Raw genomic sequence first — 27,470 nt, forward strand, 5'->3', positions numbered from 1 at the left:
GCCAATTTATTAAATTGCTTGCTTCTTTTAACTTTTCCTTGTACTACACCTTGCAACTTTTTGACAATCCTTTCTAACCTTTTGAGTTTGTAGAACTTGTATAAGGTGGTTACAAAAACTTACTATGAAAAAGATCAATCATATTAAATGTGTACAGAATGAGACTATAGAAAGGGTAGCCATTATCCTCATTCCAATTGGATCTCCTTTCCTCGTGCAGAAGTGGGTCTCTACTTTATTCCTTATATTGAAAAGATTTTGGCTGTTTTGTTTTGAATATTCCAATTAACTACTTAGTGCTTACACCAGTTACGCAGCTAGCAATTGAGGGTCGTTATCTTTTTAGGGTTCTTCCAATCATCCAGTGTGCTTTTGAGAAGTGTTTAGGCTCCTACATCCACCACTTTAACTACCACAAGTCCTCTCAGGATAGTTTTGCTAGAAGTTATTAATTGATTTTAAAATATGGAAAATAATTTAATGAATTAACCCTCATCGCTAAGATTTTATCATAAGTACGTCAGCAGAATGTTAACCTCCAATTTAAAACAAAGTAAATTTTTGGGGGTCTCCATGTCAACTTGTTTTGAAGGTTGTAATGTTGATTAGTTTATTATATAATTAAGGAAGCTGCAATATAATTGTCCATATGTATATGTCCTTGCATTAAAAAGATGGTCCAAAAAGTCAATTATCTTGTTGCTCCATTTCTTTCTTCTTTTTCTAGCATGATTCACCTTTATGTGGAGAAGAATATGCATGACAAAACCAAAGAAGGCTAAAGTGAATGACTTCCTTCAATTGCAATTTACTAAACCATCTTTTCGTTTACTATTAATGAAAGTCAGCATTTCTCTGAAAAATAACACCTGCTGTATGTGTTACACTTAACCATATATAGCTGGCAATCCGCGGCCATATACCCCCAGAATACCCTATATCCTTGGATCCATTCTTGCTACAAAAGCCTCTTTTTTTTCAGGTTTTTTGGTTTTTCGATGAAACTATCTCCATCAATTTCGATCCTTTGAGTTGGTTACATGATTTATTTTTTATTTGTAATTTAGTCATATTAAACTCTTCATCTCTTTTTAAGAATGTGCTAGGCGATCGAAAATCAAATTCAATTTTTTTTCCACAAACTTTTAAGTTTGTATTGCCAACGGAGTCATTGGTTCCCTTGTTAGGACGTTTATGAAACAACATGATTAAATACATAATTAACGAATCTTTATTTTAATTTGGTTGGTGAAAACAGCTACATAGTATTGGCTTTATATCAATTAACATCGAAGTCACTTCTATCAGATCATCAATTTGGCAGTGACGAGATCCTCCCTTTCCAGCTAGATCGATCATGGATTCATGATAGCGTATCCAGTGTTTTATGTACTACGGGGTGAGGGGTGGGTTGTTAATACACACATATATATTTTCATTTCTTTTTCAAGAAGAGTATCAGTACATCTTCTGTGTGTTTTCAGCATATTCAAGTCATAATTAGATGCTATAAAATATCCTTCAAAATATTTAAGTGTGAATATATTAATATACACTTACTTATACTCGTTAATATACTTTTATTTAAAAAAATAATTTAACCAAGTACGTCTAATTTCGGAGAATTTTAATAAATTTTATGCTATATGACTTATAAACATATTTCTTTTAAAAAATAAGTGAAAATATATTAACAAATTATTATATAGAGAGAGAGAGAGGACAAGAGACCTTCAAATTTCAACCTTCGTCACTTTTCACGAATTTTCAAAAGCGTACGTATATAACATATATATGTTTTTACACATATTGAGTCTGTTTTACTTCTTTTCGTGTAATAATGAAACTTAGGCATGTGGATCTTATGCACACAAAAAATAATAAACAATATAACAACTTATATACATTATTAATTTTCCTGGATGTGCCGTCATATATAAACTTTTCTTTTTATAATATCTTCAACAACACGTGTGGGGGTAGAGAGGAAGAGATTATGTGAAGTGGAAGCAAATATCTTTGGCTTGGTTACAAAACAAACTTGTATCTACAATTTTTTTTTTTTTGGTGCGTATGTGTGTGTGTGTGGCATTCTATGGTTCACGTATGATGATTACCTTGTGAGTGAAGAAAAAATTAGAAAAGAAAAATAAAAAAGACAAGGCCATGGAGTCAAAGACAAGAAGACACCCATATTTCTCAATCTCTCATGTCCCTCTCCAAACCGTTTTCTACTAGACTCATCAACCAATTCTCTCTCTCTCTCTCTGGCTCTTCCCTATTTTGTAAGCAAACCCCACAACCATCACCATCATTATCATCAACATTCCCACCCAATGAAGCTTCTTTGTTATCTTTCTCTCTCTATAAATCCTTCTCTTATTATCTTACATCAGACCCAATTGGCCATCAGTGGAATTGAACACTGGGGTCAGGATCATCAACCTAGCTAGCTAGTGTATACAACAACAATATGAGGAAGCCCGAGGTTTCTGGAAAAAACAACAACATTAATAACAAGCTTAGAAAGGGGTTGTGGTCACCTGAAGAAGATGACAAGCTCATGAACTACATGCTAAACAGTGGACAAGGTTGTTGGAGCGATGTAGCCAGAAATGCGGGCCTTCAAAGGTGTGGCAAAAGTTGTCGCCTTCGATGGATCAATTACTTGAGGCCTGATCTTAAACGAGGTGCATTCTCACCACAAGAAGAGGAAATCATCATCCATTTGCATTCCCTTCTCGGAAACAGGTACAATATCCTCTACACCCTTCTTTTCTACCTACATATGCATGTTTTTATTACCATATTTGTATGATCATGCATCTTTAACTATATATGCCATAATGCATTTTATACTTAATTCTATATGATCTTCAGTGTTGCACATGTATTATGTATTTGTAAATCCAAATATACTTATATATACGAGCGTGTGTACGTATCTCAATTATTTATAATGCAAATCCAAAGTAATTAAGCGTATCTGACATTTCTAACATATGTAACACCCACTAGCTCCTTCTAACTTTAGCCATCGTCTTTATTTGAAAAAGTGAAAGGGAGATAGATGCATGATTAATATGTTTGAAAAGAAAAAAAAAATAAAGAACGAGTCTTACTTAATATCATTTCAAAATATTCTTTATTTGTAATAGAGCTATCACTAGGTGGGGTGGGGTTAATTTAGATGAAATTTATGAATGATTTGTGCAGAGTTATCGAATTCCATGTGCCATCATTTTGCTATGAAAAAAAAAAAGCCTGTATCTCAAGTATATGCAAGAAAGTTCATAGACAGACATGCCATGGCCAACTAATAATTATATAAAAATAATACTTATTTTTCTATATAAGATATATATCTTCGTATTTACATTAAGACCGACAAAATTTTCAACATGGTTTTGTTAAGTCTTTGGATGTCAAATCTAGTTCTGCTTTAGTCTAAGATATGGCACAAAAAATCAAAGTTAAAATATACATGCACGGCATGCATTAAATATAAAACATTTAAACAACAACTATAAGCTTTGCGATTCGTCTGTATTTGGACTTCGAGTTGAAGGCACTCCATTATTTAAAACATTTTAAAAAATTCTGATATTTTAACACACAAATATAAAACACTTAATTAACATATTTATTTTTTCTATTTTTTCTTTTCAAATCATATCATTTATCATATTTATATTTTTTTTATCTCTCTTTTTCTTTCTCACGATGTCAACTAGCACGCATTGGAAAGTCAAAAAATCTTTTTGTCAAAAACTATATATTAGCTTCCATGAAAGCATGCATTCTTTTTTAGCCACCTACCAAACTAAATTAATTTGTACTATGTACTAAGCTGACAACTATTCAATATTGTGTTTCACTTTTAAAGATGGTCTCAAATAGCAGCGCGCTTACCAGGGAGAACTGACAATGAAATTAAGAACTTTTGGAATTCAACAATAAAGAAAAGACTCAAGAACTTGTCCTCCAACACCTCACCAAATGGAAGCGAGTCATCATATGAGCCCAACAACAAAGACCTTAACATGGCAGGGTTTACTACTTCTAATACCCAACAAAATCAACAACATGCTGATTTTATGCCTATGTTCAATTCATCATCTCAATCACCATCCATGCATGCCACTACAGTTCTCAATTCCATAATTGACAGGTTGCCTATGCTAGAGCATGGACTAAACATGACAAGTTCTGGTGGATTCTTCAACAGCAAAGGGCCATGCTTCTCATCATCACAAAGTGGAGTTGACAACAACAAAGGGTTTTATTTGGAAAATGGAGGAGTATTTGGGAGTGTAAATATTGGTGCAGAAGGGGATATGTATGTTCCTCCTCTAGAGAGTGTTAGCACTACTTCTGACCATTATAACCTGAAATTGGAGAGTACGTGCAACACAGATACTAACAATAGTAATTACTTTGATGACATAAACAGTATCATCCTTAATAACTGCAACATTAATAATAGCAACAATATTAAGAGAGCTGAAAATAGGGCTGGTGGGGTGGAGAATTTGTTTCAAGAAGAGTTAACCATTGGAGAGTGGGACTTAGAGGAGTTGATGAAAGATGTTTCATCCTTTCCGTTTCTTGATTTTTCAAAAATCCAATAAGTACTGTTCTTCTCTCTTTCCCTTTTTCTAAAATCTTCTGAGGATCCCATTTGGCTGCAGCTATTGGAATCAGCACCACCATATATATATCCCATGCATCTTATTAATTAGGTACACTTGGTGATCTCCCTAAAAAAAACCTTGTAATTTGTACTTTTGCCATTATACCCCAGGAGGAGCAAATTCACTGATTAACAAGGTACGTAGGTCTGAAATAAAAGTCAATCATGTATATCTGCAGGATTGGCGATCATGTAATTAAGTCTTGCAAATTTGTCTGTCACCTTGATGACATTGATGAGGTCACTTTGTATGTCGGAAGCCAGTGTAGTTATTTACAAGAATCTGTCATACTTGTGAATTAGATGTGAATAGATTGTCAAACATTATTTTTCTGTTCAACTCTTTGATGAATAATATATATATATATATATATATATATATATATATATATATATATATATATATATATATTGTTTACTGAGAGCTTCTTATTGATATGAGTAACAAATTTTAGGCATTTCATAAATATTCATTATTTTTTATTTTTTAAATCTATTTTTGTTATGTATATCGTATATATTTATATATTTCTCTCTTTTATCTTTTTCTTTCTCTGTGATTACTAACAGGGCAATGTCCGTACATCTTTTTCCTATATTAATTAGTATTAAAGAGTTCGTATGAAATGATAGGAAAAGCAAACATGTAGATATTATTGATTAAATATTAAATTAAGAAAATAAAAGAAAAGTTTGGATTTGACAGAAATGAATGGACAGAATGGTGCGGTATTATTAATCATTTTAATTAGACACTTTTTAGTCAACTAAAATTCGAAATATCCAACATCATCGTTGTTTATATAATATATAGTTACTCTGAGATGTACAAAACAACACTATGTAAATAATGATAAGCTTGTATTGCTTCCCCCAACCGGTCAACCTTAATTTATTCAAATTGAATGTCATTAAGATCACAATGCTGAATTATCGATTCTGCTCTTAGAATTTTGCAGGTAACAATCAGATTTGCGTTTATAAAACTATATATGTCCACCACGGTGATGAATGAATCGAGGTTAATGGATACTTTAGTCGGATTAGTTTTTAATTAGTTTGTGGGTTTTCATCAGATAATATGAAAGTTAGTTTGAGCTATATGCTGTAGATTTCAAATAGTAATTATAACTCCAGCTTTGGTTTTCAACTTTTGAAGATAGCTAAATGTAATTGTAACGGGAAATAATCAGTGCAACGAGAAATTTGCTGTTGTGTATCGAATAGCATGATGAAGTGAATTTAAAGCAACTTATTTAAATGACAAGTTGGCTTACCGACGGGGAGATAGGGAAGGGAGAGTAGTGCCTTACGATATCATTTCCTATTGGAATATTAACGCACCATGCCATAATTATCACGTGTGTTTCACAATTATTTTAACCTTAAAACACTTTCAAAATCAATCATTATAACGAACAAAGCCCCCGGTACCGTAAACGAACCACATTGGTCCTAGATTTTTTTTAACTTAGAATTAAGAAAAGGAAATTTTAGTTTCTTACGGCAGGGAATAAGAAACTAAAAAGAATAAAATATATTTTTATTTTTTTCAAATTGATTACTACTATTTAAGTTTAAAATACCATATTTATCATGATTACTACCATTTAATTTAGTTAATTATATGGACGTTTGTCACTCGGTCAAAATTAATTTTGTCTGTATAAAAAACTGACAAAACGATTAATTTAGTTTAACATAAATGCTTTAACAGACCATATGCAAAATAAAACTTTCTAAGTTTAAAAGAAAATTGAAACTGAAAAATAAAATGAAAGAACAAATTAATCGTATTTTATTTTGTTTAAGTATAGGTTTTCTCGGTCAAGATACGAGGCCACATATCCAAAGCATTCGAGTATGCATTATCTGCATTGGACATTCTAGGCCAACCTTAGGTTATATATGCTTGTCACACCTATAAAAAATTGTGAATTCTTCAAAGGTATTTTTCTTTATAATATGAGAGTATGATCCAAATCTTTGATCTTCGCAATCCATACATGGATTAATATGGTAATGGTAAAGGAAGTTGATTAGGCACCTCTAACGATCAATAGAAACCACATCTTCAGATGGTGTGATGAGGTCGAGTCAAAAACTAACCTCAAAGAGCACACAATTCCTTAATCTTAAACACACAGGACAAAGAGATTCCCATGTGATGTTGGATCAAAAGCTGACTTCAGATGACATACAACCCCTCATCATTAAGTACATAGGGCAATGAGGCTCCTAAGTCAAAGGTTGACTTAAAAGTAAACCAAGTAAAACTAAAGTTTTAAGTTCCTGAATAAAAAATATTTTATATTAATTTAAATAAAAAATATCACATTATAAACCAAGAGACCCAATATATATAAGTATAACCCCTCAAGTTTTAACACAAAGGACAAAGAGAGTCTCAAGTGATAAGATCAAATAAGAATAAGAATAAGAAACCAACCCCAAAAAGCACATAATCCCACAACCTTCAGCACACATGCAGGCTAAAGAGACTCCCAAGTGATCATGAGTCCAAGATTGGAAACAAAGGGCACATATCCACTAAAAACTAGAATCATTTTATCTCTGGGAGATACTTTGATTCCATACTCGGTCTGAGCTCATGGATATATATAGCCACAGACTCCTTTTTAAGTACAATTTTCTTTCATGCTAGATGTTGTTATTCTGCTGGAGTCTTATTTAGGCATCGCAGATTTGGAGTTAATTTGTGCATAAAGCTAACAAGATCATTTCAGCTTTAAAACATTATAACTTAAATTTTCATCTAACCTGCTCAAATGTCACAATATAAATGCATGCTAAAGTGATTTTGTTTGGATTTGGGACCTGTTACGAGGGTGAAATTTTTGCGCTACTCCTAACTCTTGTAAAATTACACTCACTGTTTTTATTGTGTAATTATTGCATTAGACTTGTGTTATAGTGTCGATGTGACGACTCCAGACACATTCAATGGCGCTGCCTGTGCAAGATGAGAGAATAGTCCGAAAGTGTAAAGTAACATTAATCATGACTTTTTTTCATTTAATTGCTAGATATTAAGGTTGGTAACGTGACATTGTTTTCAAGCAACTTTGGTCCATTATATTAGCACACACCAAAAAAAGAAAAAAAACTCGCAATCATGAACCTTCGTCCTGTCTGAATTTGAAGCCAAATGTAAAGACAAAAGAAAATGCTAGATGGTTTTCTATTTGGAGTAAGGAAATAGAAGAAAAAATGTAATGAAAAAGGATTTATTATGTTAAAAATATATAAAAAAAATTAATGTTTAATAAATTTAATGTTAAAAGTATAGTACAGCATATTAAACGTTTCTGTAGCAAAATCTAACATAAAATAGCACTGTTGTTTTGTACGAACTATACAATATAAAAGTAACAATGAAAATGTGAGAGTCAATTAGACACCTAATTGCCATATATAGGTGAGTGAAAATGCATATAAAATGATTGGTTAAAAACTTGAACAGGACATTTTTGTGCCACTTTGTACAATTCTTTTCTCACAAACAAAAATTTCCCAATGTAAACTACAGGAAAAAAAATGGTTTACATAATTTTATTGACCATATATATGACATCACATCTACGTATGTGATGAAAATAGAGAGAGATTCTACGTGTGTATAAAATTATGTAACGCAGAAGATGTGTAGTAGGTTGATGTAATCATGAAAATAATGGATTCAGCTGACTAGTAAACTATGTGAATGGATTTATGTATTGCTCACAAAAAGCCATAACGTCGCCTGAGAGATTCGAACTCTCGCGGGGAAACCCCATGTACTTAGCAGGCACACGCCTTAACCACTCGGCCAAAGCGACTTTGTTAAAAATATTTGCAGTGTAACTATTTTATAACCTATATTTCTAAATCTAAAGTCTAACTTTTAAATAGTTATGAAAGTGGCTTTAGAAATTCAAGAATTTTAGAGTGCGTTTTAGTTGATATAAAATTTTTCGTATAAGAGAGAATAGGAATCATATTTTTATAGGTATGTTTATATATATATATATATATATATATATGTATATGGGCGCGCACATGTTTATTGGGATGTTGAATTCGTAATTGGATAGTGTTGGGTATTTAGCCTTTTATTTTCAAAGGCTCTTGACTATAATGGGGAAGCTTTTGTTTCTTTGTAATTCTTGCACTTGCAATTCACTTACTGGTTTGTGGGTTTGGCATCACTGGTGCCGTTAATTAATGAAACTTATTTTTGCTTAGTAAAAAAAAGATATATTTAGTTCGTTACTATATATATGAGAAAGGAAAAAAATTATACAATTATATATTCAAGGTAATTATATAATGTCATTTGTGAACACTTAAAAAAATTATATGATTTTTTTTATAAAAAAAACTACATTAATATTAATAATTTATGATAAAATCTAATAATTAATATTTATTCTTTTCAATATGATTTATTTTTCTTTCTCTTTCTTTCTTTTCTTCTCACTCCTTTCTCGTCCAAGATATCTCTTATGAAAAAGTAATGCGATGATGCCTATTTAATTGTGTGAACTATTTGAATTAATGCTTATTTTTTCTCTAAATTTTATATTGTTATGTCCATATGTCACATTTGTTGTCTTTTTGTACAATCTACTACAAACATCATTTTAACTTTTTATTATTATGTCGGTATGATGAGAGTTACATAGAATAAGTTGGAAGAAAATTGTTACATAATTAAATCAAATTAATGACTATTGTAAAATTAAAATTTTGGTCCCATAACTCTCAAAGGTTCAAGTGATATGTATAGAATATAAATGGATGACTATCTTCTATCTTCAACCTTAAATCATATTATTGAATATAAAATTATAGTTTAATACGAATTTATTTTATTTTTTAGTGAGGAGATACCTAGTAACTATTAAAGTAAATAATAAAACTTATTTAAAGAAAAAAAATTAATCTAGTCAAAGTTGAAGCAATGGTTAATTTTTGGGTCTTTCACATTGAACACATAAATAAAACAGTAAATCATTCACAAGGTGGGATATTGTATCTTGCACTCCCATTATTACATCTTCCACCTCTCATTATATTTTGAAATATAAACTCGCATTATGTAATAAACTTTCCAAGATACAATGAAAAGTATGGGATGCATAGAATAGAGAATATAAATGCACAATACTGCTTGACAAAGGCCCAATTATTTCTTCCATGGATATGTCTATAATATGAACTGTCTATTTACACACCCTATTATTTCTAACTACACTTCTATTCTCCCCTTTTTACATTTTAATTGTCATTACACCCTTGTGCCTTAAAGAGAAACACCCCTTGGAAGTATTTTTCTTCTTTTTCAGAAATGTCTTTCTAAAATATCTAAATAGATATATGTTATTTCCAAAAGACTTTCTAGTATTAGACAATAAATGTTTATCTTATATTTCATGTATCACTAGTCTTATTCTTATCATATCATTAGTGATCTTTAAATCATATCTAAAATCTTATTTTCATTCTATTTTTTATTATTCTTCTTTAAGTCTTAACTTTGTATCATATATATATATATATATATATATATATATATATATATATATATATATATATATATATATATATATATTTTGCATATAACATTGTGTGTTTTTCTTCTCATGGTACTACGTTTTAAGGTATATCCATTTTATTTTTATTTATTTCTCTCAAAGAAAATAGAAGTTAAAAATCATCTTGTTTATACAAAAAGAGTTATGATTTTCATGCATCTACGTTTTTTCTTTTATCTTTTTCTTCTTTTTTGATTACATCATTTATCATTTTTTCTCTTAATATTTTTATACCGTCCTTCTTCTGATGAACCACAATTCCGTCCCTTTATTTGATTCAGAGCCAACAATGTCTACTATTAGTAGTAGTATTTATAGTGACGTTTGAGGGTTGTTGGGTTTTTTTGTTCTAAACTTTTTGCCCTTTTAGACGAACGAAAAGCCCAAAGCGTTAACTCACACGCAAGGAAGATCTTGATGTTCTCTTCTGGAGCCATGCCATAGTCTCCAATCTCCATCCCCACGTGTTCATCCAAAAGCATAAATCCGACGTGGGCCATGACCCACTCACACCCCGCCACGTGTCCCTCTGATCAGAACAAAATTAAAATCTCAATACTTCTTGTGGCGGAGATATCGACATCTCAGACGTCAATCACAAAGCTATATCCCACCCAAGCCACCAATTCCTCACCAACAAACAAAGCCGCATATTCCACACCCAATCTCCACCGTCCACTCCAAATCCAACGCCCCACAATCAAATCACATCACATGCTGTCACTCTATTAATCCCAAACACCGCCACATCACCAGATCCAACTCCCTCCCACCATGGCCTCCGTAGCACTCACCACCACCGCACTCCCCTACCTCCGCCTCCGCCGCAACACCGCCGCCACCCTCAAACCCAACCGCCACTCTTCCATTTCACTCTCCTCACTCAAACCAACCCTCAACGCTTCAATTTCCTCCTTCCCAAATTTCTCACTAAAAAAACCAAGCCTAGTTTTCAATCAAAAACCCTCCTCTCTAACCGTCAGAGCCTCCGCAGCCTCCATCACTCCGGCGCCGGCGCCTTCATCGGCGCCGGTACAGCCATGGCAAGGCGCTTCCATAAAGCCGCTAATAGCCTCCATCGCGACGGGAGTAATCCTCTGGTTCTCACCCGTTCCCGCCGGCGTGAACCGCAACGCGTGGCAACTGCTCGCGATTTTCTTAGGCACAATCGTCGGCATAATAACACAACCCTTACCTCTTGGAGCGGTAGCAATATTAGGGTTAGGTGTTTCCGTTCTCACCAAAACGCTACCCTTCGCCGCCGCATTCTCCGGCTTCGGCGATCCCATCCCCTGGCTCATCGCCCTCGCTTTCTTCTTCGCCAAGGGTTTTATCAAAACCGGCCTCGGAAACCGCGTCGCGTACCAATTCGTTAAACTCTTCGGCAGCTCCTCGTTAGGGTTAGGTTACAGCTTGGTCTTCAGCGAGGCGCTTCTTGCGCCGGCGATTCCCTCGGTGTCGGCGAGGGCGGGGGGAATTTTCCTGCCGCTGGTGAAGGCGCTGTGCGTGGCTTGCGGGAGCAACGCCGGCGACGGGACGGAGCACAGGTTGGGGGCGTGGCTCATGCTCACGTGCTTTCAGACCTCCGTCATTACGTCGGCGATGTTCTTGACGGCGATGGCGGCGAATCCGCTGTGCGCGACTCTTACTCTGAATTCCATTAATCAAACTATTGGGTGGTTGGATTGGGCTAAAGCCGCAATTGTTCCTGGCTTGGCGTCGTTGGTGTTGGTGCCGTTGATTTTGTATGTTATATATCCGCCGACATTGAAGAGTAGTCCTGATGCTCCTAAGCTTGCGAAGGAGAAGTTGGAGAAGATGGGGCCCATGACGACCAATGAGAAGATCATGACTGCTACTTTGTTTCTCACGGTAATCAAATCAAATCAAATCTAATTTAATTGCATAGTTTAGCTGGATTGGTGTTCTGAGGAGTGTTTTGTAGTAATTTGTAGAATGTAACATGTGGGTGTTTCATATATTGTAGTTAGGACAAGACAAAATTGAACATAACTTTGCATGAAGTAAGAGAGTGATGTGTTTTAAAAGTGGTTTTATTAATAGAATATATGAATCTACTCTGTTGTGTGTTTGTGAACTGTGGACTAAAACACTACACTTAAAAGTGCATTGTGCAATAGGGTGAAATTGAATCAACTAACTTGGAGCTATGTTTGTGGACGGCTTTGATAGCAGTAACAAGTTTGTTATTTGTGATGGGATGAATATGTTGATTTGGTTTCTGACAGTCTTTAGCTTGTCAGTCACTCTTGAAGCACTTGGGATTTCAAATGTAGTTTTCGAAATGTGACTGCAGATTAGAGTTCTCTTCTTAAAAAATGCTAATCTAGTTGCAGAGTTGGTCTTTGGGAATTCCTTTGGTCACTTACCTCCAAACTTTTGCTAATTTTATTAGTATTTACTTTTTGAACTTAATGTTAGCTGTATATGATAGCATGCTTTGGTTTCTAATCTGTGCTATATAGTTTTCTGTCCTTAGTTCGGCTGAACATTCAGTTTCAGTGGTAGGCTGATCATAGGACATATGTGCATTTGCTTTTCAGCCAAGTCAATGGAAATATCAAACATTGATCACGAGTAATCATGCCATTTTTAATTTTGTTTAGCTGTGAGTCCCCTGGTTACTTTCGGCTTCTTATTGGTCTGTGAAAATAATCATTTAGTAGTAGCTGTATTGTTGTATGCCTTGTGTCTTAATAAGGTGAATAGTATGTGGTACTTTAAACGCTAAGAATCTTTGATTGCTTAGTAACCTATTCCCTCTCACTCACCAGGTGGGACTTTGGGTATTTGGAGGGCTTCTTAATGTTGATGCTGTATCTGCTGCAATTCTTGGATTATCTGTACTTCTTGTCACTGGGGTTGTAACATGGAAGGAGTGCTTAGCTGAAGGAGTTGCCTGGGATACCCTCACATGGTTTGCTGCCCTCATAGCAATGGCTGGGTATTTGAACAAATATGGTCTCATTTCTTGGTTCAGTCAAACTGTAGTCAAGGTATTTTTTCAGTTTCCTATCTCCTCACTTAATCCGCCAGCTAATTTTCAGTATGCTGCTCCTGATAATTGATATTTAACTCTTGACACTTTTATCTGTTCTTTGGGGTGAAATTGAGAATGCATGTTTTTTTGTTTAACAATAAGTCTCATTTTATGATTATATAATCAAATTGGTTTAGTCGTTTGACCAAACCAACCAAACACAGTAACCTTTTTTGTGTTTTGAAATATGCTGAAGCTAATCAAGCTTTTGACCAACTGCATATGATTATAGGACATACTTGCCTCTAGTATGTAATGATTGATCAGTTTGCTTGTGTAATCTCTTGGAATAAAGTCTTCATTATGCATCTTGTTTCATTTCTCTGCTTTGTTCATACTTCTGAGTTTTGGAACGTCACCTTCATTGTCAAAGCATGATAATTGCCACTGAAGAAATGATCTTCAATTGAGATAATAATATTTTACGTGCATACCTTGTATCATGGGCACCTTTCAGATTTGTGCCTGAAAATGCTCAGCAGAGGAGAATTTGCATTGTGCAACATGCATGTGTTTATAAAATTTTATATTTTGACAAATTATTAGAATAATCTATGATATTTCTTGATTATTTTAATGAAATGATTTGCTAATGTCATTATTTATGCAGTTTGTCGGTGGATTGGGTCTATCATGGCAATTATCTTTTGGAATTCTAGTCCTTCTCTACTTTTACTCTCATTACTTCTTTGCAAGTGGAGCTGCTCATATTGGTGCCATGTTTACTGCATTTTTGTCTGTTGCCACTGCTCTGGGGACTCCGCCATTCTTTGGAGCCATAGTGCTGTCCTTCCTCTCCAACCTTATGGGTGGCCTTACGCATTATGGAATTGGATCAGCTCCTGTGTTTTTCGGTGCCAACTATGTTCCCCTTGCTAAATGGTGGGGCTACGGATTCCTCATTAGTATTGTTAACATTATAATCTGGCTTGGACTTGGAGGAGTTTGGTGGAAATTCATTGGCTTGTGGTAAGAGGCCAATTATTTAAATTTGCCTACACAGAATTTCTAATTTAAGATTTTTGTATACATTCGTGTATGAATCCTCCTTATTACCAGCAGTTGAAGCAATCTGCTTTTCTTTTTCCCATTCTTTCTATAATAATCTTCGGGAGGTTTTGATGGAGATTTAGGTGGGCCTGGATACAGTTGGTCGTTTTAGATCCCGGGTAGAATATTTACATTATTATTTATATATGAAATGTAAGGACATCCTGCCATTCAGGATATGTTGCAGTTGTATGCCTTGAATGGGCTTTTACATAAATTTTGCTGAGCAAGTGTTAGATTCTTGTGCGGGATGGCAATATTGTGAATTTTAGATATTGCATTCATATAACTGAAATTTGGCGGTTATCATTATCTGTCAGCAAATGCTCGCACTCAGTCTTTTTCACTTTGTTTTACTTCGTTCATAACCTTGTCCTCGTTACATGTTTTTATCAATGTTGCAATGTAAGCATGTTTTCAATGTTATTTAGGGGTGTAAGTAGGTGTAGGTCACCCACGAATTCGAATTGATCTAAATCATTTATGTTTCGGTTAGATCCAAACTGAATCAATTGAATTTTGAATTAGTCATGGATTTTAATATTTAAATTTGTTGACCTGTTAATTTATATTAAATTATTATTATTATTATATGTAATATATATTTATATTTTTAAATTTAAAAAATCAAATATTATTGATTGTTAATTACATAAATTTATTGACATAAATTGAGTAAGGATCAATGCATTCATAACTGGGAATTTAGGTACCTGATTTCATCGATTTCTTAAAAATGGTGAGGATTTATTTTCCCAGACCAAATGTGCTTCAAAAAGGGAATGCAATGTATTTTTTGTATTCAATTATATTTTTTAATTTATTATAGAAAGAAAGACTTAAAAGCTTCATATTCAAGATAACAAAACAGATTGATTACTAGTTCAATCAACTTAGTGCATGTTTAGTTTTCAGGTGAAAAAGTACTTTTAGGCAAATGTAATTTTGCCAAAGGATGAAAATCCTTAGTTTTGCTTTCATTTTATTTTTATTCGTTGGATTTGCATTGGAACGCATGCACAACATTTCTAACTTCAATCCAAACATCCACATTTTATAGAACAAAATTCCGGTTTGGAGTTGCAGTGAATGATTGACTTGCAATGACACAATAAATGAGAGCATGCATAATTTTTTCCCAATCTCAATTCTCTTTATGCTGACTAATCACATATTCTGATGCATCTAAAATTTCTTACAAAAATTTCTACCGTGCTCTTCTTTCCTTCTACTATAAAATGTTTCCCTTGGATTTAGGTCACCTAACATTTGAGTATTAGCATTTGACACTACATTTGTGCTTTCCTTCTTCATTTTTGTCATCTAGGCTTTCTATTATTAATAAGGGTAATTGCTGTAACATTCTGTGTCACACTGGAAGCATCATTTGCTGCATTTCAAGTCTGTCTGCAGATTTGGTTAGCAGTGTCCCTTCTTGCTGATGGCCTAGCTGTTGCAGGGTAGGTTAGAATGCTAGATATATTCATATTGTCCAGAAATAGTCCTGCTGTGTTGATTCATTTAGGTTTCATATCAAAGCATTGCATAAAGCATCAATAATCTCTATATGGATTCTGTATGCTTGTATGACAAAAGTTTTGTTTAACTTCATCTATTGATTGATTTTGAGAACCTCCCACTCTTTAGGAATAAAAGAAAGGCAACTTTACATCTCCATTCACTTCTAATTATTCATAACTTCTATGATAATATCATGCTTGTTTCAGGCAATTCTTGCAGGTGCATTTGCTAACAAGGACTATGAAAAAGGCCAAAGCAACTGCATCCTGAGTATGATTAGTAGTAATTTAACAATCAATTATACAGCAGATGAGTTTGATTCTGGGGTTGGCTCTTGCATTCCTTCTTGGAACAGGACTACATTTTGGAGCTAAGCTATTTACCAAAGATGTTAATGTCCTTCACCTCATTAGAATTGAGATCCCGGTAATCTTTTTATTTTCAAATCACCACATCATCTTTTTAACTCTCGAAACAGTGGAACTTGTTGGAGAATAAACCCTTTCACACTCACACACAGATATGAACAGAGAATATATTTCAATAAAACTTGTGTGTATTTTCTTATCAAGCACTTAAACATATGCACCTTTATATAGTGTTTTTATCAAAAAACTGTTACAACAGAAAACAGAAACCAGTATAAAACTAACAATCTAACCAACTACTACTAACAATATCCTTACTTATATTTGGATTAAACTCAACACTCCCCCTTAATCCAAATCATTACTAGATATAGCTCCCAACTCTATTTTGAGTTTTACAAATCTGTCAGGCCTAATTGTCTTAGTTAGTATGTCAGCTAGCTGAGTTTCTGTTGAACAATATGCCATTTCAAACTTTCCATTATTCACTTCTCCCTTAGGAAATGGAATCTGGTTTTAATGTGCTTACTTCTCCCATGTAAGACTGGATTTTTAGCTAAATTGATAGTTGACTTGTTATCAATTAGCAATTTAATAGGTTTCTTTGCTTCAAACTTCAATTCATCTAGTAATGAATCTAGCCAAATAGCTTGGCAAGCAGCATATGAGCCTGCTATATATTCAGCCTCACAAGAAGACAAGGCCACCACAGGTTTCTTCTTAGAGCACAAGGAAATTGGAGCACCTAGAAACTTGAATAAGTATCCTATAGTTCTTCTCCTATTTGTTTTGTCTCCACGCCAATCTGAATCAGAATACCCCATTGTTCTCTGGTCTGTCTTTCTAGGAAACAAAATACCATATTCCAATGTTCCCTTCACATACCTCAAAATTCTTTTGGCAGCCGTCAAATGAGACTTCTTTGGATTATTTATGAACCTACTGATTAAACCAACAACAAAGGAAAGGTCAGGTCTATTGTTACATAGGTACCTCAAGGAGCCAACTAGTTGCTTATACATGGTTGGATCCACCGCTTCTTCTGCTGCTATTTCCAATTTTGTATTAATCTCTGCTGGAGTATTTGCAGGATTGCAATCTGCCATATGAAATCTTTTCAATACATCAGTAGCATACTTCTGCTAGTGAAGTAGAATTCTCTTTGAGGTAGTTACAAATCCTAACCCAAGGAAATAAGCTAGAGTACCAAGGTTTGTCATGTCAAATTCCTGCATCATTTGTGCCTTAAAGAACTCAATATCCTTTAAATCACTACTTGTTACCAGTAGATCACACTTGTCTACATACAAGCAAATCAGAATCACACTTGTCTCCTTCTTCACATAAACACCATATTCAACTGAACATTTCTTGAATCCACTCTGAATCAAGAATGTGTCAATCCTTCTATTCCACGCCCTGGGAGCTTGCTTTAAGCCATACAATGTCTTGTTAAGCCTGTACACTTTGTCTTCCATTCCTTCTTTCACAAAGCCTGGTGGTTGAGTCACAAAAATAGATTCCTCTAATGGACCATTCAGAAAAGCAGATTTTACATCCATGTGAAACAGTGCCCAATTGTGGTTGTTAGTCATTGCTAATACTAGTCTAACAGTCTCGATTCTTGCCACTGGTGCATAAACCTTAGAACATTCTATGCCAGGTTTTTGAAGGAAGCCTCTTGCCACAAGCCCTGCCTTATGCTTTGCAACAGCGCCGTTGGGATTCAGTTTCAACTTGAACACCCACTTCACACCAATTGCTCTCTTCTTAATTGGTAAGCTAGCTCCCAAGTGTTATTCTTTTCAATAGCATTCAACTCTTCTAGCATTTCGTTTTTCCAAACCTATTCTTGTAATGCTTCTTCATGACTAATTGGTTCTGCATCTGCTAGTAATGCAAAGTGAACCAATTCTCCTTCTTTTGTTACCTCAATATCACTTCCCATTTCAAAATCAGAGTATCTAGTTGGCATCTTCTCTTTCTTTGTGGCCTTTGATTTTGTGGTGATTCTGTCTCTGCATTTATTTCTACGTTTACAGTGCTAACCTCATTCTGATCTTCTTCAATTGTTGATATCATTGGTCTGATTTCACACCTTTGTCTGCTCCAGTCCCATGCCTCTGCCTCATTGAAGTATGCATCTCTATTGATCTCAACCTTCTGCTTGTGTGGATTATAGAGTCTATAGGCACCAGTAACATGATAGCCTATCAATATCATTGGTTCACTTTTGTTTTCCAATTTCCTACTTTTAGCATTAGGAATGTGTTTGTAGCATAGGGATCCAAAGATCTTGAGATGACTAACCAGTGGCTTTCTTCCAAACCAAACATCTTCTAGGACTTTCTCTTTCAATCTCTTAGTAGGACATCTGTTCAACAGATAATTTGTTGTGCTCACAACTTCTCCCCAAAATGAATTAGGTAGCTTCTTCTGCTTCAGCATGTTCCTTGCCATGTCAAGGATAGTTCTATTTCTTCGTTCTACCAAGCCATTGTGTTGTGGTGTATAAGGTGTTGTTACCTCATGAATTATTCCATGTTGCTCACAGTAGGTGTTGAATGCCTTGGAAGTGTATTCACCACCTTCATCTGTCCTCAGAACCTTCAAAGCTTGTCCACTTTGCTTCTCTGTCATCACCTTGAATATCTAGAAAGTTGAGAACACCTCATCTTTTGCCTTGATCAAGTATAACCACATCATTCTATTGTGCTCATCTACAAATGATGTGAAGTACTTGTTCCCACCCAGTGATGGTACCTCAAAAGGACCACACACATCAAAATGCATAACACCAAGTACACTGGAAGCTCTCATTAGCAAATGGGAATTAAAGGAATTTCTTGGTTGCTTGCCAATAAGACACACATCACACACCTTCTCTGGTACATTTAATTTTGGCAAACCTATAACCATATTATTATTTACTAACATATTCAAACTTTTGAAATTTAAGTGACCAAACCTGAGATGCCAAAGCCAGCTCAATTGGTTGATCTTTGTAGCCATTAAACATTGTACTTTTGTTGCCTTAATGTTGGCTTGAAAGGTTCTATTTCTTGAGAGTGGAGATCTCAAGACTAGCTTCAGATTAGGATCAAACAATTCCAGCATTCCATCCTTCATTGACACAGAGAATCCCTTTTCCACCAGTTGTCCTACACTTATCAGATTGCATCTCATCCCAGGAACATACAACACATTTTCAATGAGTGTTGTTTTCCCATCCTTTCTCTGAATAAGAATGTTCCTCGTGCCTTCTGCACTTAGAGTTCTGCTATCCGCCAATCTGATCTTGGATCTTTTGTTTTCATCAAAATCACCAAGCCATTCCTTGTGACCTGTCATGTGGTTAGAACAACCAATATCTAGATACCAAGCCTCAGAATGTGAGTTGCTATCACTAGTTGCCACTAACATTACAGGGTGTTCATCTTCTGAATCCTCATCTTGAGCTATATTTGCCTTTTTTCAGAATTCTTGTTTTGTTTTCCTTTTCCATGCCAACATTCAAAGGCATAAGGCCCCTATTTCTCACAGTTATAACACTGAATCTTTCTTTTATCTTGACATTTATTTCCTTTTTGAATATTCAAGTTCCCTCCTCCTCCTCCTTTATTAGAGGATTCAGGTTTATCTCCAATTTTATCCTTTTCTTTGTTTGAGAACCAATTCCCTTTGCCAATGCCTTTTCCTTTCTTCCATTTCTTCTTGTTTCCATCATTCTTGGTAAACTGGGTCTGCATTGCTTGATCCAAATCCCTTGAATTTTCCCTTTCAATCAACCTCTGCTCATGGGCTTCAAGAGAATTTTGTAGTTCTTCTATCTTTAATCATTCAAGATCCTTCGATTCTTCAACTGCTACCACAATGTGATCAAATCGAGGAGACAAAGTTCTCAAGATCTTTTCAACAATCATCTGATCTGATGATGATTCTCCACAAGTCTTCATTGAATTTACCAACAGCTGCATTCTGTTGAAGTAATCAGTCACTGTTTCCTGATCACTCATTGAAAGGAGTTCATATTGCCTCCTTAAAGATTGCAACTTCACCTTCTTGGTCTTTCCTGCATTTCCAAATGCCTTCTGCAGAATTTCCTAAGCCTCCTTGGCTGTACTAGCCTTTGCAATCTTCTCAAATACAACAAGATCAACACACTGATGAAGAAGACATTTTGCCTTGAAGTTCTTCTTCATAATTGCAGCATCATCTTTCTCCTTCTCTGAGATTCCTTCCTTCACAATGCCAAGAATCTCATGGAAGCCAAGAATCGCTTCCACCCTCACAATCCATTGATCATAGTTCTTGCCATCAAGAACTGGTAATGCATGTATGAATCCACCAGTGCTTGTTGCGGAAGCCATTGCAGCACCTTCAATCAGGCCCTTGAACCTTAGAGCTCTATGATACCAATTTGTTGGAGAATAAACCATTTCACACCCACACAAAACAGAGAATATATTTCAATGAAATTTGTGTGTATTTTCTTATCAAGCACTTACAGGTATGCACCTTTATATAGTGCTTTTATCAAAAAATTGTTACAACAGAAAACAAAAACCAGTATAAAACTAACACTCTAACCAACTACTGCTAACAATACCCTTACTTATATTTAGATTAAACTCAATAGAACTTACATTCATAGTGATTATTTTGACCAGTTTGTAGCAGCTACTCAATCCCTCAACTCTTTGGCATTTGTATTTGATGGTATCAACTTTGGGGCATCTGATTTTGCATATTCAGCCATTTCTTTGGTGGGTATTTTTCTTTCATTCTATAATAGACTATATACCTTATATTTTGTTCCCTTGAATGCACTACAATGCAGGGTCAATAACCAAACTTCGTTAAATTGCTTGATATTATATTGTAGCAAGTATGAACCAAAGAACAATAGAAAGTGGAAATTTATTTTCTTCATTAAGACCTTCTTCACTGTAACAGGATGCGGTGGCAATTGTCAGCATTATTTGTCTACTTATTTTATCATCTGCTAGCGGTTTCATAGGAACTTGGATTGCTATGACCATCTATATGGATCTTAGAGCAATTGTTGGCTTTTTGAGGTAATAATTCATCAATCACATGTATTTTTTTTTCCTTATGGTTTTCTTATTCTGACAATTTTGATGAATTAAAGTCGATCAATGAATTGCGTTGATGCAGGATTGGAACTAGATCAGGACCGTGGGAGCTGCTTAATTACTAATTAGGAGCTGACAGTGAGAACTGACTTTGATATTTGTTTGGCCCCATCTCCAGTGGCGTCTACTACTCCATTGTGACAGGTGGATTGGTAGAAATGCTATACTAGTGCTACATAATATATACAGAAAATAAAAGGGGAAAAAAAACTACAATTGTGCTTTGACATGCACAAAAGAAATGGAATATGGGATCGATACTACGTTTGTAACTGTGCATAAAAAATATCATTTAAAAAATTGACAGCATGAAAATGAAAGTTGGTGATCCAACATGAAAAACGAAAGGTTCCATGTTTTCTGTATTAAGCAGCGTTTAAGTTCCTAAGATTGTGAGTAATTAATAAATGTAATTAATATTTCTTGTTTTATTGAAATTATATTTATATTTTTTTATTAATTAGTTTTCTATTATTTACTTTTTTTATATTCCTCTCTCATTAGAGATATAATTAATAGTAAGATACAGGAAGATGTTATTTTAAATTTTTAATAAGGTAATGAAGAATTTGTTTTAATATTAAGCAAAGTTCTTCTAGAAAGTCAATTCTCAAAAGGTTGGTAATATGATAGGCTTAACAATCTAATTGACATCTTAATTAATTAAATTAGAGGTGTTTATGGGTTCAGACTAACCCGCGACCCAACCTAATTCAATTATATTGGGTTTATTTTTAAGTATTCGAATCGAATCCAATCAAATCTCAATTAAGACTCAATCATATAAAGGTTGGATAATGGGTTTTATTTTTTAAAATTCAACCCGACTCAACTTATATCATATAATTAATTTTGTTATTATATATACATTAATTATTAAATATAAAACACATTAATTTTAACTCCCATAGTTTATTAAATTATCAAATTAAATCACCCATGATTTTTCTTTTTTAAGTTGTTATTTTTATCTTTGTTTTGATTTTGATTTATGTTTTCTAATGCTAATATAATATTTTATTTTTATATAGAATAAAAATATTATATTAGTATTGAAATCATTAATTCTTTAGTCAAATATTGTTACAATTTGATTTATTTTGAGTACATTTAGTCATTATTATTCTAAAATAAATTAACTCAAAATAAAACAAATTAAAATGATATACTCCTATATTATAAAAATAAAAATATTCTCTCAATTTGATATTTTCTAATATTCTTTTTTCTCCTTTTTAATGTGCATTTCACACACTTTGTAAATTGTAACTAGTCAAAAATATTATTTCAATTATCTAAAATTACATTTATTTTATCTTTATTTACACACTTAATCTTCTTAACTATCCGTCCCTTTCAATTTACCATAATTTATATCTATTTGTAAATCAAATTTCAATTATTTTAAAGAAATTGTCAATAGTTAAAAATATTTTTACTTCGCAGTTTAAATAATTCATTATAAATTTAAAATATAATTTATATATATAAATACTTAATTATTATATATTTTAATATAATATAATGTATATATTAAAAAATAAAATACTTAATTACTATAGATTCTAGTTATATAAAATAGATATTTATCCTAAATATTAGTTATATATAAAATCGAATATGTAATTTTTTTGTGTTGAATCCAATACGTATATATTGAATAACTTAAATAATACAACTATAAGATAAGAAAATACCACATAGATTACTTGTGAGAAGTACCATAAAAAAAATAAAAAAAATTACTTGTGAGAAGTCAGGGCTAACAGACTCCTGCGAAGATCTTAAATTCTTAATAATAACAACTAAGACCTTCATGGGTTTGGATCACATGGACCTGTAATTTTATTAATTTGCCGATATAAAAAATAAAGAATCTTTTTTTATGCTTAGCAATGATTCTAATTTAGCTTTTTTCTCTGATTCTTTTTTGGTACATGAATTTTAGGGTTAAGAGACGGTAGAGACAGGGAAATTTTCTAGATTCAAGGTACTTAGAAAAGACTTACACTTGCCTCATTCTGAGATTGAGGATTTAAATCTGCAACTTACAGTTACAAGACACGTTTAATTCTACTCATTCAACCTGAGTTACCTTTTTTTTTCCTTCTCTGATCCAACAACATTAAAAGAATGCAACATAAAGGTCCTAGGGCTGAAATTGGTCCACCTTGGTCATTATGGAATGTCATACGTTTATGAATCCTACCCATGCTTTTTCGTGTTTGTCAGTTGGTTCTGACATTCAATAATTTTCCTTTTACAGACTTGTGCCATGTTGTTACATTTGTCATAATCTGACCGAAAATCGTTACTTATTATCATCTCACAATTTTTGTTTCTGAATTTGCATTTTGACTTGACAGACACAGACCTTCCGTTGAACCAGTGAACATCATCAACCTACACAAGTAATAATTGATTTGTCACATTTTATACTGTTTAGTGAATGTTCTTTATTCATTTCTTTCCCATTCCGACTGCTTGAATATTTTCTGTAGAACTTTCCTTCTGATTTAATTTCCTGGTTTATGTTGTCTAAATGGGGCAATAATTTTATGTTTATGTGAGTACCTTGGTTATTATTCTAACATAAATATCAACAATAATTTTTGGTTTTTGGGGGTATGCATATCAGCTGGGTTATCATGTGCATCTCTTTGTCACGGAATGATAATGATAAATATATGTCCAAAACTGTTGGTAGAACAACGTTTTATTTTTGTTTAGTAAGGGAGATCAATATCCATGATGAAGTTAAGCTAGTCTACGGCCAACTCCAGGATATTACCAGTCGTTAATTTTATTCTTCAAATTCTAATCACAACAACTTGTTTAGAGGAGTATATCATTTTTTATATTCATATCATGGTAGTATATGCTTTCCTCTTCGTCCTACTATTCTCTATCTCTATTGCTTTTAAATTTGTTCTGAATAATACTAACTTACAACCAAAGCAGCTAATACAGCATTTTAGTGTTGTGCCTTGACTGTTGTAGAACATCTCCCGCTTACATCCCCTTTCAAATAAAAATTGGTGTCCTTTTTTTTTTCTCCTCTTTATAGCTTCTTTTTTTTTTATAGCTTATCATTACATCTGCTACAAAATACAAATCACGTGTATGAATAGATTAATACCTCATATAATAGTTAATGATAAATTTGGCCAAGTGGTTTAAGTTATATGAAAGATACTGAAATTTACCGTGCTCTTGAATTTATTTAGAAAGTATATGACTTAAGGTGGGAGGGAATGGCTGACAAGAAATAAGACATCTTTTATAAGGATCTGAGCATTTTGAGATTCACAGCATTGGACCAAAAATACAAGAGAGAATGGAAGGGGAGGCCATAGCCATCGCAATTAGGAGTCTAAAGCGCATAAAATTACTACATACAGCTAAAAGTGATATATAAAATTTTTGCTTGATCAATGAGGGGAAGTAGAAGAAAGGAAAAAGACTATACAGTTTCAACTTTCAATTTCTATACTTCCTGGTTTCCAGTGTTGTGCCATCTTTAAGGCTTTCCTGTGCATCATTGTCCATGCCAAGGCTGAAGAGAGCAGCTGCTTGAAGATAGTATGCAGTGGGCCAAGTGGGAGATATTGATTGAGCTTGCATGGCATCTCCAAGTGCTTCTTGTGCCATGTCATTCATCAGGTAGCACAAGCAGCGCCTGGCATACACAGTCGGTGATACCATGGTTCCACCATCGATGAACTACACACAAAACAAGTATTGTCAAATTCTAACAAAAGAAAGCTAGCATGGATAACAATTAACCACTGATCAATCTTCATTTTTACAATGCTTTGTGACTAAAGGTCTAAACCTATGATCTATGGTATGGGTAAGGTTTAACTGGATTTTGTAATGTCTATTCTGGACATTTCCCTCTTTCTGCAACTGGCAAGATATATAATAGCATTTTAAACTGTCCCCAACCTTAATTTCCAAAAACTTTTAGATGATTCCAAAGTGACACACCCTTTATTCTACCAATCCACCATTATTGTTCTAGCAAAAACATTTGATCTAGTTAAGGCAAATGTTGGTGGACATGCCGGCAAATGCTTCATTAAATTGACAGTGGAATTTTATTTATTTATTTTGCAGTGCTGAATGATTGACATTGATGTTAAAAGAATTGAAGTTTGAATGTTGTTTCCAAAATTTATTCAAAGCATTTCTAGCTGACTTACTTGTGTATAGCAGTCAATGGCCGTGGAGAAGTCTCTAGCATGGAAAGCAGAATCGCCTAGCTTTTTAGAATTTAGAGTTTCTTGTATTTGATTTGTCCACATTTGAAAGGACAGCTGTGATACAATGAAAGAACACAAATCGATTAATATCATTTTACATGCAAGGTCCAGCTCTGCTAAGAACTTGCAAAAAATTGGCAACACATTTTTTGCCCTACTACAGAATTGTTTGCCCCTAAAATGTGATGATATTGGAAAAACAGAACCAAAACCAGAAGATGGCATTCCCTAGAATGAAGAAACACAATGGTAAATTGTCATGGATAAGAAAGATTTACAACACAATGTCTTTAGTTGCATATGACCAGTGTCTTTTTAGCAAAAGATTGTGCCTGCAGATGATGTCATGTGACCTTTTTCAACACAATGGAAAAGCATCTGGCAATTCACTAAACATTGCCCTCAAAGCAACTGAGCCAATTGGAAGAGACTTAAAGAACAGTTAAGTAACACTCTGAAAACTGGAACATAGGGTGGTAAAAACTCAATAGCATTGCACAATGTGTGAGTGGGGGGCAAAACAAGGTTTCCAAACTACATCTATCAAGCAGATTATGTAGACAAAAAAATAAGCCTCCTACAGCATTCTCTGAATAAAATCCTAATTGAGGAAGAAATAGAAATGATGAATTACCTCATTTGCAACACCTTCATCATCTTTGTAGCCTACGTTTTCCAAAATTTCATGTATTGCAGTCAGATCTCTTCTTGAACAAGCATCACCAAAAGGCGTCAATGAAACTGTTTCCTTTGATGATAGACTCCTATCTGGTATGCCCATTAAAACATTTGATGGTACCTGATAAATACCACAAACTTTAAACCCTATACATTTCTAAGCTTCCGACTGGCTTCACTAACATATACATATCAACCAAGTAAAGTTCGATCCTTGATTGACTAGTAATAGAAGAACTTGAGACAAAAAGCAAGGAGGCAAAAAGAAGGGCATACCGAAGTTTCTTTCTGAAGGGGGGTTAGAGCAGTCACAAGTGACTTAACATTTGGTCTCTCACGAGGTTCATATTGTAAACAACGTGATGCTAATCTCACTAACTCAGTCCCATCATCATTTGAAAAATGACCTTCCAAACATGAGTCCATCAGCAACAGAAAATTTTTGCCTTGTATAAGGTCAAGTGCCTGCAGGTAAAGGGATTATCTTACCTATTTGATTATGGATTTATATATTTATATGATGATATGGTCATTTTAAGCCAAACCATCAAACGATGCTTTTGCAAATCTAGTAAAATTCAACTGTAAAGTGCCAACATTGTACAGGTCAGATTCACTGAACACAATGTCACCTTAAATTAAAATGAAAGACAATAAATGGGAAGGAGGGAGTGTACATGACTGGGTGGGATATGCTTTCCACTCAACAGATCAAGCAATAGGGTGCCAAAACTGTATACTACACTTTCAGCAGTGATCCTTCCTGCCAATTTTCAAAAACATTAGGGAATTTGATAAACCAGAAAGGGGTGAAATTAACAAAAAAAGTCCTTTAGCCTCAAGTAAACAATAATAACAAAAAGGCTATATTACCTGTCCTCAAGTACTCTGGAGGAGTGAAGGCTAAATTTGTACTATAGCTTCTGCCATCCCTACTATTTTTCATGAGTCCAAAACAAGAGAGTCTAGGGTTGGCTTCCTGTCCACCATTGGTACCAACATAAGTTGACAAAACATATTGAAAGAGGCACAAAACACGATAAAAGCTGAAATACCTGATCAAACAAAATTCTATAAGCAT

General features: G+C 34.0%; 3 protein-coding genes, 1 non-coding gene and 1 pseudogene across 5 annotated transcripts in view; 3 read left to right on the forward strand and 2 right to left on the reverse strand.

Moving 5' to 3' along the window:
- The first annotated feature begins 2,386 nt into the window (after positions 1 to 2,386).
- LOC100785810 (transcription factor MYB46) lies at positions 2,387 to 5,033 on the forward strand. Its single transcript, XM_006590903.4, has 2 exons — positions 2,387 to 2,751; positions 3,887 to 5,033. The coding sequence occupies exons 1-2, from the start codon at positions 2,474 to 2,476 to the stop codon at positions 4,629 to 4,631; spliced, it is 1,023 nt and encodes a 340-aa protein (XP_006590966.1). The 5' UTR covers positions 2,387 to 2,473; the 3' UTR covers positions 4,632 to 5,033.
- Positions 5,034 to 8,450: 3,417 nt separating this feature from the next.
- On the reverse strand, positions 8,451 to 8,532 carry TRNAS-GCU (transfer RNA serine (anticodon GCU)). Its single transcript has one exon. It is a non-coding gene; the product is annotated as a tRNA-Ser (tRNA).
- A 2,102-nt stretch (positions 8,533 to 10,634) lies between these two features.
- Positions 10,635 to 14,618, forward strand: LOC100796365 (dicarboxylate transporter 1, chloroplastic). The gene is made up of 3 exons (XM_003537918.5): positions 10,635 to 12,162; positions 13,086 to 13,307; positions 13,962 to 14,618. The coding sequence occupies exons 1-3, from the start codon at positions 11,065 to 11,067 to the stop codon at positions 14,322 to 14,324; spliced, it is 1,683 nt and encodes a 560-aa protein (XP_003537966.1). The 5' UTR covers positions 10,635 to 11,064; the 3' UTR covers positions 14,325 to 14,618.
- A 139-nt stretch (positions 14,619 to 14,757) lies between these two features.
- Positions 14,758 to 21,902, forward strand: LOC102665577 (protein DETOXIFICATION 42). The gene is made up of 4 exons (XM_006590904.4): positions 14,758 to 16,348; positions 20,961 to 21,056; positions 21,247 to 21,368; positions 21,469 to 21,902. Exons 1-4 carry the CDS (start codon positions 16,232 to 16,234, stop codon positions 21,509 to 21,511), a joined length of 378 nt encoding a protein of 125 aa, XP_006590967.1. The 5' UTR covers positions 14,758 to 16,231; the 3' UTR covers positions 21,512 to 21,902.
- A 2,803-nt stretch (positions 21,903 to 24,705) lies between these two features.
- LOC100796893 (serine/threonine-protein kinase BSK5-like) overlaps positions 24,706 to 27,470 on the reverse strand; it is a 4,041-nt pseudogene continuing 1,276 nt past the window's right edge. Inside the window, exons 4-10 of the transcript XR_001383474.1 lie at positions 27,445 to 27,470; positions 27,263 to 27,368; positions 27,067 to 27,152; positions 26,666 to 26,854; positions 26,346 to 26,510; positions 25,652 to 25,765; positions 24,706 to 25,169 (exon numbers count right to left, since the gene is read on the reverse strand). The product of XR_001383474.1 is annotated as a serine/threonine-protein kinase BSK5-like (transcript). The remainder of the gene's footprint in view (positions 25,170 to 25,651; positions 25,766 to 26,345; positions 26,511 to 26,665; positions 26,855 to 27,066; positions 27,153 to 27,262; positions 27,369 to 27,444) is intronic.

The sequence above is a fragment of the Glycine max genome, chromosome 11, assembly GCF_000004515.6.
Source record: "Glycine max cultivar Williams 82 chromosome 11, Glycine_max_v4.0, whole genome shotgun sequence".
NCBI lineage: Eukaryota > Viridiplantae > Streptophyta > Magnoliopsida > Fabales > Fabaceae > Glycine > Glycine max.

Bases quoted from the DNA above. Each gene is read 5' to 3' on its own strand.
- LOC100785810 (XM_006590903.4), top strand. From the start codon at position 2,474: ATGAGGAAGCCCGAGGTTTCTGGAAAAAACAACAACATTAATAACAAG. The intron at 2,752-3,886 runs GTACAATATCCT...TCACTTTTAAAG, and splicing joins CATTCCCTTCTCGGAAACAG to ATGGTCTCAAATAGCAGCGC.
- LOC100796365 (XM_003537918.5), top strand. From the start codon at position 11,065: ATGGCCTCCGTAGCACTCACCACCACCGCACTCCCCTACCTCCGCCTC. The intron at 12,163-13,085 runs GTAATCAAATCA...CTCACTCACCAG, and splicing joins CTGCTACTTTGTTTCTCACG to GTGGGACTTTGGGTATTTGG. The intron at 13,308-13,961 runs GTATTTTTTCAG...TTATTTATGCAG, and splicing joins TCAGTCAAACTGTAGTCAAG to TTTGTCGGTGGATTGGGTCT.
- LOC102665577 (XM_006590904.4), top strand. From the start codon at position 16,232: ATGAGTTTGATTCTGGGGTTGGCTCTTGCATTCCTTCTTGGAACAGGA. The intron at 16,349-20,960 runs GTAATCTTTTTA...TATTTTGACCAG, and splicing joins TCATTAGAATTGAGATCCCG to TTTGTAGCAGCTACTCAATC. The intron at 21,057-21,246 runs GTGGGTATTTTT...TCACTGTAACAG, and splicing joins CATATTCAGCCATTTCTTTG to GATGCGGTGGCAATTGTCAG.